At 44.2% G+C, this 10,848-nt stretch overlaps 1 protein-coding gene across 2 annotated transcripts; it reads left to right on the forward strand.

Moving 5' to 3' along the window:
• Nucleotides 1-1,881: 1,881 nt before the first annotated feature.
• ptges2.L (prostaglandin E synthase 2 L homeolog) lies at nucleotides 1,882-8,951 on the forward strand. Of its 2 annotated transcripts, none has more exons than XM_018241051.2 (8): nucleotides 1,882-2,324; nucleotides 2,427-2,429; nucleotides 4,430-4,627; nucleotides 5,926-5,981; nucleotides 6,574-6,723; nucleotides 6,832-7,032; nucleotides 7,962-8,079; nucleotides 8,423-8,951. In XM_018241051.2, the coding sequence occupies exons 1-8, from the start codon at nucleotides 1,917-1,919 to the stop codon at nucleotides 8,549-8,551; spliced, it is 1,263 nt and encodes a 420-aa protein (XP_018096540.1). In that variant the 5' UTR covers nucleotides 1,882-1,916; the 3' UTR covers nucleotides 8,552-8,951. The 2 variants fall into 2 exon arrangements, with proteins under 2 accessions (XP_018096540.1, XP_041429158.1); XM_041573224.1 differs by lacking the exon at nucleotides 2,427-2,429 and having other exon boundaries at nucleotides 1,883-2,324; nucleotides 4,433-4,627; nucleotides 8,423-8,742; nucleotides 8,783-8,951.
• Nucleotides 8,952-10,848: the final 1,897 nt, after the last annotated feature.

Raw genomic sequence — 10,848 nt, forward strand, 5'->3', positions numbered from 1 at the left:
TGGTTTGAATGAGAGGCTGGCGAATGAATAGGGGGATCTGAAAAAAAAAGAAAAGTCACAAAGGAAAAATAGGAATAAAGTTGATAGGACAGAACAATTGGGAAAGAGAGAGCATTTTTTTTTAGCTGTCTGGGTCAGTGGCCCCCCCATCCATTTATAAGATAAAAGGAGAAAAAGGCAAAAAATTCATAAACGATAAAAAAAAAAATCAGTTGAAAAAGTTGCTAACAGGATATTTTTTTTTATAAATGTACTAAAGGGGAACTATTACAAAAATGAAAAAGTAATATAAGTTTCATCATACTGAAATGAATGCTCTAACTATAATCCAATTAAAATTTGGGGGGCTTATTTTGCCAAGATGATGTAGTAGAGCTCGCGCTTCTAAACTCATGAGAAATCATGTGAATTTGGGCAAGGAGATCGTCAATATACAATGAGACAATTCTAAGACAAACACCTAATGAACAAACTGCCCTGTAGGACTGTCTCAATGAATAGGACTGCTGATCTCCTCCTTGCTGAAACCCCTTAAATATTCTATGCACCCATTTTGAATGCACAGCACCAAAGATAGTTGGGGGGGCTGTTCTTACAGGAAAACATCTGGTAGGGGATAAGATGCCAAAAACTGTCATTGCATGGGGCTGGTGTGCATGCTCATCATACAGCAGCCCTACATTTTTTTTGGTAATTCTTTAGTTGTCCTTTAAATCTCTACCCACTCCCAATGAGTTAAATGAAACACCCCTATCTTCTCGGTCCCCTTCAGTACAGACATACAAAGGATAAATCACATACAGTTTTGGGCATCAGGTAAAGGAGTAATGGACTGATCAATTCCAGGTAAGGAATATGGACCAGGCCTTTAGTACAGTTTATTGTGGGGGGATCAGAGTACCCCAACAGAGATCACAGACTAGTCGTCCTGCTAGAGATTCTGGGTCACGTATCAGAATGCTCCCCGTCTGGACTGTTTGTTGATGAATCTGCATTTGGAAGTCCCGTCGGGCCTGCCGTTTGGACTCCAGCAAGTCCTGCAGCTGCGCATGCAATTGGTCATTGTTATCCTCTAGGTGATCCAGACAGAAATTGAACTGATCCAGCATAAAGTCCAAGGTTGCCAAATCTACAGGGAACGGGTGAGATTAAAAGGAGTGCTTCACCTTTAAATGACCTTTTAGTATGTTATAGAATGGCTAAATCTAAGCAACTTTACAACTGGTCATCATTATTTATTATGCATAATTTTTAAATAATTTGCTTTCTTCTTCTGACTCTTTCCAGCTTTCAAATGGGGGGTCGCTGACCCCATCTAAAAACAAATGCTCTGTAAGGCTACAAATGTATTGTTATTGCTACTTTTTGTTACTAATTTTTCTATTCGGTTCTCTCCTATTCATATTCCAGTCTCTTATTCTAATCAGTGCATGGTTGCTAGGGGAATTTGGACCCTAGCAACTAGATGGCTGAAACTGCAAACTGGAGAGCTGCTGAATAAAAAGCTAAATGAGTCAAAAAAGACAAATAATAAAAGATGAAAACCAATTACAAATTGTCTCAGACTATCTCTCTCTACATCATACTAACTGTTATCACAAATGTGAACAACCCCTTTAGAGTTAGGGATAAATATTAAAGCCGGGTTCAGTGGAGAATGCTGGGAGTTGTAGTAAAGCTACAGCTGAACAGGATGTGGTTAGTGTTGCAATAAGCCCTTCCTTCTTCTCCTGTCTCTTCTCCCATCTGGTCCTGACATTTCGCTTCCTTCTCACGTGACTCCCCAACCCCGTGACCATGGGAATACACGGCGTGGCGTCATCCCGAGGCAGCCAATGAGAAGCAAAAATAGGCGGTGCCGAGTTGTTTGTTCTGAGGCGCAAGCATGTTGTAGGCGGGGCGTAGCGAGAGGCAAGATGGCGGCGTACAGAGCAGGGGTGATTGGGGCCGGTAGTTGGCGGCTGGTTGTGCCTCAGCGCATGACAGGGGTTGTTATGGGGGCGGCGGGCACAGGCCGGTGTCTTTCTTTCCTCGGGGTGTCAGGCGGCGGCTCTGGGCTGGGAGTCAGGGCTTATATGAGCCAGCTGGGGGCTCCTGCCAGTCACCTTGTACACAGGGCAGCGGAGAGGAGCAGCCTCCCATTGGCTAAAGCCACTTACCCGGCAGTGAGAGGCTACAGAACCGGGGGGTGGTGGAGGGAATCAGACAGGAGCAGCAGGAAGGTGCTGGGCTTAGTCTTTGTGCTGGGGGGCTCCCTGGGGGTTTTCCAGGCGCTGAAGTCCTCCCTGGGGGAACAGAGGGCTGAGGAGAAGCAGCAGCAGCAGGTAGGAAATGAAACTGTAGCCACATATAATATATGTGTATTGTGCTACAACTGCTCCTCTCTTTCCTCATGGGCCCTTCTACCTGTGACAGCTGTGGGGGAGCAGCGCAATTGCTCGGGTTCCTGTAAGGCTTTATTTTGTATTTATGTATAATATATCCTCTTATGTGGTGCCTAGTGATGTCATCAATCCCTGCCTAGTGATGTCATCAGTCATAATCGAAGCCTAGTGATGTCGTCAGTCATAATCGGTTCCTAGTGATGTCACCAGTCATAATCGGTACCTAGTGATGTCATCAGTCATAATCAGAGCCTAGCGATGTCATCACTCATAATCGGTACCTAGTGATGTCATTAGTCATATTCGAAGCCTAGCGATGTCATCAGTCATAATCAGTTCCTAGTGATGTCACCAGTCCTAATCGGTACCTAGTGATGTCATCAGTCATAATCAGAACAACAATGGTAGAGTGCTTCCACCCCTGATCATGTACCTTTGTGGTACCAGGTGCTACACTGGGGGACCCACTCCTGCCATAAGGGTCATACAGGTACATAGAAAAATTCCAGTGGCACACTGAATGCTGTAAAAGTGTAAAATGTATTCACCCCAAACACATACAGAAAAAAGGCCTTTTTGGGGGGGAATACATTTTACACTTTTTCAGCATTCAGTGTGCCACTGGAATTTTTCTATGTATCAGTCATAATCAGAGCAGCAATGTCACCAGTCATAATCGGAGCCTAGTGATGTCATCAGTCATAATTGGTGCCTAGTGATGTCACTGTTCCCTGTCATATGGATTGCATGAACAGGCGATACCACTAGAGTCCTAGAGACAGGGCTGGATTCAGGGTGGGCAGGGAGGGATATTTATGTATAAAACATCACGTGTTGTTCACCTCCACACCCCTGTTAATATGCTCTTTTTCCAAATTGGTCACACCAGCAGACCAGATTCAATCCATAAGCAATGAAGAAGGAAGGAGCACTCGAAACGCAGGCTCTGCTGCAACAAACGTTTGTTATTTTATACTGTTGTGAGAATAAAAAAAGTTTGTTGCAGCAGAGCCTGCGTTTTCGAGTTCTTCTTCCAACTTCTTTGCTTAGGGATATTTATGTAGGTTTTTCCAGCCTCAGAGGCAAGAAACAGATGAATGTTAGCCAAGACACATTCAGTTATGAATGCTGTTGCCCACATCTCCCTTGCATTTTATGCCATTTCCTAGTCTGTGTTGATCGGAGAGCAGCCAATCACAATTCTTCCTGGGGAAGGCGATTCTGCAACACCAGGATTAACCAACTATTTGACCGAAACAAGTCAGTCTGTGCTTCCAGTGCTAGTCACATACAAACAAATGTAGAGGACGGCACACGGGACCTACATGCCGGTATATATTCTGTGTAAAGGGCCAGAATGCAGGGGTCTGGATAGATTGGTTTAATGTTGCATGTGGCCCTTACCTGGAATCCTCACCAAGCTTTCCATTCTACCTGATCTACTGGTGTAATCATTCTGAACGATCATTTAGGGACTCATGGTCATCTAATTCTTCTGGATATGATACGGTCAGTTAAAGGGACCAAACACCCGTATGATGTAGGCAGTGATGAACAATACATGGCTCCTGATTAAAAATTGAGCTAAGAAGAACTTGTGTTTTATGCTTCTCCCCATGGATCCTGTTTGTATTGGCCTACAGTTCAGCCTGAGGAAGCTCCAGTAAGGAGTAGAATGGCTGGTGCTAGTGAGGGATAGAGCACATGCCAAACCAGCTTAAATTAAAGTGGAACCTGTCTGCCTGGCACCACTCCTGCTACTAAGTGTAAAGCACCCTACTCCATAAATAAGCTGCCATGACAGGTAGAGCTACGTGAGCATTCTGCCTCCAGAGTCCACATGTCATTGCTATACAGGGTGTTTTATATTCTGTAGTATTCAGAGTGGAAGCGAGGGGAATGGCGGTCAAAGTACCCCCTGTGCCTGAGGCCTTATTGTTGGTGTAAATAAAACCCGTCCAGGTGCTGAAAGCAAGGAAACTGGTTTCAGCCTTTGTTTTGGCTATAAGCAAACGTAATGTTTTCTGACAAGTATCCTGTTTTGTCAGGCTGAGGACGGATCATTCAGGCTGACCCTGTACCAGTACAAAACCTGCCCGTTCTGCAGCAAAGTACGCGCCTTCCTCGATTATTATCGCTTGCCTCATGAGATCGTAGAGGTCAATCCGGTCATGAGAGGAGAGATAAAGTTCTCCAGCTACAGAAAGGTTCCCATCCTGATTGCCGACTCGGGCTCTTCCTTGGTGAGTTCCTTCTATCACCACCAAAACACTGTTATTACAACTTCCTCCATTATTGCCTTAATACACTTAGATAACAAATTAGATTTTTTAGAAGGCGCACACCCAATTTCAATTTGATAGTGAGGTGCTTGTCCCATGAAGACCGCCCATATAAAGTCTCCAAAAAATAATCAAACAAAAGATAAATATAGGGACTGCACACTCAAAATTTAAAAGGCAAAAGTTTATTACATTTACAAAAAATACACTCACATATTCAGCTACGGCCCAGTATTGGCTGCCTTTCTATCCTTTTTCTAATACCTTATGGATTTTGCCCCTGATGAAGACCACTTTTGTGGTCGAAACGCGTAGGGCCAATACTGGGCCATAGCTGAATATGTATTTTTTGTAAATGTAATAAACTTTTGCCTTTTAAATTTTGAGTGTGCAGTCCCTATATTTATCTTTTGTTTAAAGGGGACCTGTCACCCTAAGAAATAATTTCAAATTCTTTTCTATCATGTTAGTTGAGCAAAATAAACTTTACTTACACTGTATTTATTATTTAAATTTTGTTTCCTTCTGTTTTGGAATTATACAATCACAGCAAGCAGGCAGCTGCCATTTTGTGGACAGGTTTATTAAGGGAAATTGTGTATCACCCCAAAATCTTGTGTATGAACCAGAATGAGGGACCTAATGTCCATGTGCAGTGCCCTACACAATTATAGAGCCTGAGAAAGGAAGGGGGGAATGTGAGGAGAGCAGTGACATCTAGGAAGTGCTGAATGGAAAGTGAAAGTAATTGACTGCCCCTCCTCTATGCCACGGGCATAGAGGCAGGGCAGGTAATGTTTGATTGACAGTTTAGATATTTAAACACCTTTATAACAGGTATGGATGTGTTAATGAAAAAAAAATTTGGGGTTCCATATTTAATTTGGAAAGGACTTTCATTATGCAGTTTTTTATGTGTAGGTGACAGGTCCACTTTAATACACTTAGATGTCTGCAACTGCCTGAACCTTAATGCTGGTAAGTTGTGGGTTGAGTTGAGCGTCCCTATGGGTAGAAATGCGGTTCTGGTTCAGATCCAGTTTTAAGAAATTGGACCCGTGTCATATTTTATTTATAGATTCTGCCTTTTACCACTAGGTGGAGCCTGCTGTGAAAAAATGAAAGCAGAGGAAAATCTGCACTAAAATCATTGGATAACGGCATTGCTGCAAAAGTTTCATACATTATGAATTCTTATCACTTCTCTGCCTTTGTATCACTTTGCATTCCCTTCAACCGATTGTATTTCTCTTCTGCAGCAACTCAACGACTCCTCTGTTATTATCAGCGTGATGAAGAGTTTCCTCACCTCCAAGTAAGTCGCTGTTTATTTAATCAGGCTTATCACTTCACTGTTCCAGTATCCAATATTGCTTTGGCATTCAACAGATGTCAGGGCTTCAACAGGAGAGGTTAAGGGTAAGGTCACACTGGGAGATTTAGTCACCTGGCGACTAATCGCCTCTTCTTTGGGACGACTAATCTCCCCAAACTGCTTCCCCTTGTCTTCCGCCTGCTAGAATGAGATATCGCCTGCGGCATGGCACCCGCGGCGCTTCCCGAATCTCCCAGTGTGACCTTACCCTTAGAGGCCAGAACTATTACAGTTCTAACTTTAGCCCTTAGGAGGCTTTCTACTCCCACCATGTTTATAAAGACAGGTATTCTGTTTCAGGACAGAAAGCCCCATAGAGGCCTGTCTGCTTTGGTTCTTGGACATACCCAAGTCTATAAGCATTATCATCAACTGCAGCATACAGCCAGAAATCCAATCTATCTGCAATACCAGGTCAAGGGTTGTTCTCCTTCCCTCGGATTCCGTAACCAAAATGCTTTTGTCTTGTCATTACAGACATTAACTGACACAAATGTTGAAAGTCACAGTGTCTCTTTGTGTTTTAAAACAGCAAAAGCTTGGAGGAAATCCTGTCCTATTACCCATCGATGAAAGCTGTGAATGACAAGGGGAAGGAGGTGGTCGAATACAATAACAAGTACTGGCTGATGCTGGATGAACGGGAGACCGAGCGAATCTATCCTACCAAAGAATCCCGAGTGTAAGGGGGAAACCTTGGTCATTTTGTTGGTTTCCTGGCTCATAGTCCCACGCTGTACAATGATTGATATTTTATAGTGGTGTAAAAACAGTTTCCTCTGTTCCCCAGTGAAGAGATGAAATGGCGCAGATGGGCAGACGACTGGCTTGTACACCTCATCTCCCCCAATGTGTATCGGACCCCCCACGAAGCCCTCGCCTCCTTCGACTACATCGTCCGAGAGGGGAACTTTGGCACGGTGGAAGGCTTGTTTGCTAAATATGTAGGAGCTGTAGCCATGTTCATCATTGGCAAAAGGCTGAAGAGCAGGTGTGTAGGGGATCTGGATCTGCCAGTGCTTGAGGCTTAGCCTAGGCCAGTAGAAGTACTTGTAACATAGTAAGTTATGTTGTAAAAAGACATGTCCATTAAGTTCAGCCATTTTAACCTGCCTAACTGCCAGTTGATCCAGAGGAAGGCAAAAAAAACCCAATTGCAGCCTCTCCAATTTGCATCAGTGGGGGAAAAAAATCCTTCCTGACTCCAAAATGGCAATGGGACCAGTACCTGGATCAACTTGTACTGTGAGCTATCTTCCATATCCCTGTATTCCCTAAAAAGTCGTCCAACCTAGAGTCCTGCACGGAACCAATTTCTAAGACCCGAACCGCAACCCGCATATTTACCCACTTTGAACCGCTACCCGACCCAGACCCGCAACCCGCCGACTACCATCAAACAGGAAGTGATAGTGCTGCAAACCGGAAATGGCGTCATCAAAAGTGGGCGGGGCAGAAACAAGTTTGGTAAAACTTTAAAAGGAGTAAAATATAGACAATATTACATAAGATAAGAAATGTATACCCGCAACCCGACCCACAGGCCTGCTGCTATGCCCACACCTTAAAATCCTCCCCTCATTCCAAAGGGTACCCGCTTTTTTTGCAAGTAACCCGCGGGTACCCGACCCGTTGCAGGACTCTAATCCAACCCCTTCTTAAAGCTATCTAATGTATCAGCTTGTACAACTGATTCAGGGAGAGAATTCCACATCTTCACAGCTCTCACTGTAACAAACCCCTTCCGAGGCTGTGCTAGAACAATTTTGTTAAACCATTAGAGGGACGCTGGGAACTGGTGTGAAAAGTCACATGTTGGTCTTATATGTTTCACGTGCAATATAACAATACATGTTTTGTTTAGCTTTAGCGTTGCCACATTGGCCTCATTTATTTCGTTTTGTGTGGCCCCAATTGCAGGCACCACCTTCAGGACGATGTGCGTCAGGATCTTTACTCCGCAGCCAACGATTGGGTGTCGGCCGTGGGCAAGCACAGGAAATTTATGGGAGGATCTCAGCCCAACCTGGCTGATCTGGTGAGCTTTGCTGTTGTATTGTGTGTTATAGAATGAAAGTATGTTATTGGGTGGCCGTGCACCAGTGACATTTGAAGAAGCCAAAGTAGGTGACCCATATTATGGAGGCTTGATATCTAATTTGTATATGGCACATAAATGCTGGTTAGCAGCAGTTACATTTGTTGGCTCTTCTTAGTGAGTTTGCCAGGCCTTCAGAACCATTGCCCTGGGTACCTTTGCTCAAGGCCATGCCTAATTATCATACAGTGCTTTATGGAAATATGTATTTCTTGGATCCCCAGTTATATCTCTATTCCAGGTCCTTTCTAACCTGCCTGCCCATTTTCTATTTTTTTTTTAGGCAGTGTACGGGGTGCTGCGAGTTATGGAGGGGTTGGAATCCTTCAATGATATGATGAACAACACCAAAATCAAGCCCTGGTACGAGCGGATGGCTACAGCTGTTTATAGCCCCGTAGACTCACAGTGAGCAACTGCCCTGAAGGGGAGAGGGTTGACTGCACTAACAGGTTTTACTATGGCGAGCAAAAACCCAGGAATAACCAAAGCCGAAGTACTTAGTTAGTCTTAACATGATCACTTCAGTTAAATTCTGGGAAATCCCAGAATGCATTATGCATTTTGCAGGAGTCCTTTGCTTGCTGGCTTAGGAAACGGTTAAAAAAAAAAATTCTATAGTGTAGTCTGGATCTTAACATCCAATCACTTATCAGAACTCTGTTTTACTGTAACAATAGCATTTGGACTGCTGGACAGTGGATGCAACGCGTTTGGAGCACTTCCTATAACCATGGACTATTCACTTGTTTCCTATTAGGATATTTTGGTCTTGGGATCCTGCAAAATCTCAATAAACAGGTAGAACTGTATCAGTGGGGCAAATACTTTCATTCCTGTGCCCAGTGTGTATTCGGTGTATTTCGATCAATACTAATAGTCAATGTACATGATACACGTGTAGAATTTGGCTCCGCTTGCACTGAACAAGCAGGTGTTTGGTTCGGGGCCCATGTGGTCTGCACCTTATTCAGTAGGCGAAAGAGATCCATATTGTTAACGCAGTATGCCCAACACACACACACTAGCAACTATTTCTTTCTTCCCATTGAGTTCACAGGAGAAGTAAGAGAATAGTAGTTCCATTGCACAGAGCAATCGAGCATACAAGCCTGCAGTTCCTGGAACAATTGTGCTGCAACGCCTGTCATGCTAGATTGCTATCACCAACAACCAGAAGCAGGTTAAAGGGGTAGAAGAAAGTGTGAAGAAGAGAGCAAGGGTTAACACCCCATTTGTGTATGATATCATGGACGCTCACACTTATTCAGCACATTAGTGATTCAGAATGGCTGCAGAGTCTGCTGTTTTTTGCTTCTCCTGGCCCCTTCCAACTTATAATTTTCACTTTCCATTGCCACAAACAAACAAGCAGGCAGTAGGGTGGGAGGGAGGTGACAAAAGAGAACTCATTTGGCAGTTAAGCTTTGTGAGTCAGGATCAGGCAAAATTCCAAATTTTTTCTTGCTTGGGGGGGCCCTGTCCATGGTAGTTACGCAACTGACTGTTACCCCAATGTTTCTATATATCTGTAACCTTGTTATGAGCTAAGGGGGCCCAGTCTGAAGGCCAGTTAGGGGGAGATTTGGGGTGAGTGTTTATTTGTGCCCTGGGTACCCCTGGAACAATAGCAGGGTGACTTTTACCCCAATGTTTCTATATATCTGTAACCTTGTTATGAGCTAAGGGGGCCCAGTCTGAAGGCCAGTTACGGGGAGATTTGGGGTGAGTGTTTATTTGTGCCCTGGGTACCCCTGGAACTATAGCAGGGTGATTGTTACCCCAATGTTTCTATATATCTGTAACCTTGTTATGAGCTAAGGGGACCCAGCCTGAAGGCCAATTAGGGTGAGATTTGGGGTGAGTGTTTATTTGTGCCCTGGGTACCCCTGGAACTATAGCAGGGTGACTGTTACCCCAATGTTTCTATATATCTGTAACCTTGTTATGAGCTAAGGGGGCCCAGCCTGAAGGCCAATTAGGGTGAGATTTGGGGTGAGTGCTTATTTGTGCCCTGGGTACCCCTGGAACTATAGCAGGGTGACACCCCAATGTTTCTATATATCTGTAACCTTATGAGCTAAGGGGGCCCAGCCTGAAGGTCAGTTAGAGGGAGATTTGGGGTGAGTGCTTATTTGTGCCCTGGGTACCCCTAGTACTATAGCAGGGTGACTGTTACCCCAATGTTTCTAGATATCTGTAACTTTGTTATGAGCTAAGGGGGGGCAGTCTGAAGGCCAGTTAGGGGGAGATTTGGGGTGAGTGATTATTTATGCCCTGGGTACCCCTGGAACTATAGCAGGGTGACTGTTACCCCAATGTTTCTAGATATCTGTAACTTTATGAGCTAAGGGGGGCCAGTCTGAAGGCCAGTTAGGGGGAGATTTGGGGTGAGTGATTATTTATGCCCTGGGTACCCCTGGAACTATAGCAGGGTGACTGTTACCCCAATGTCTTTTTTTTATTAATATAATAATGTTTCTGAAGTGCCTGGAAATCACTAAGTCATTTATGCAATGGTGAGCAGAATTTATCCCCGTTTAATTAAATAAACCCACGGTAATTATGTATATTATGAATTCAATGCATTTTATGGGTAAATTGATTATTGGATTCGGCAGAATTCCCATGAGGCTCAGCTGCTCTGACTGCATTGGACGCGAGGCAGCGTTATTAGGGCAGGGCTCCTTTAACAGGCGAGTCAATGGA

Source organism: Xenopus laevis, chromosome 8L (assembly GCF_017654675.1).
Source record: "Xenopus laevis strain J_2021 chromosome 8L, Xenopus_laevis_v10.1, whole genome shotgun sequence".
NCBI lineage: Eukaryota > Metazoa > Chordata > Amphibia > Anura > Pipidae > Xenopus > Xenopus laevis.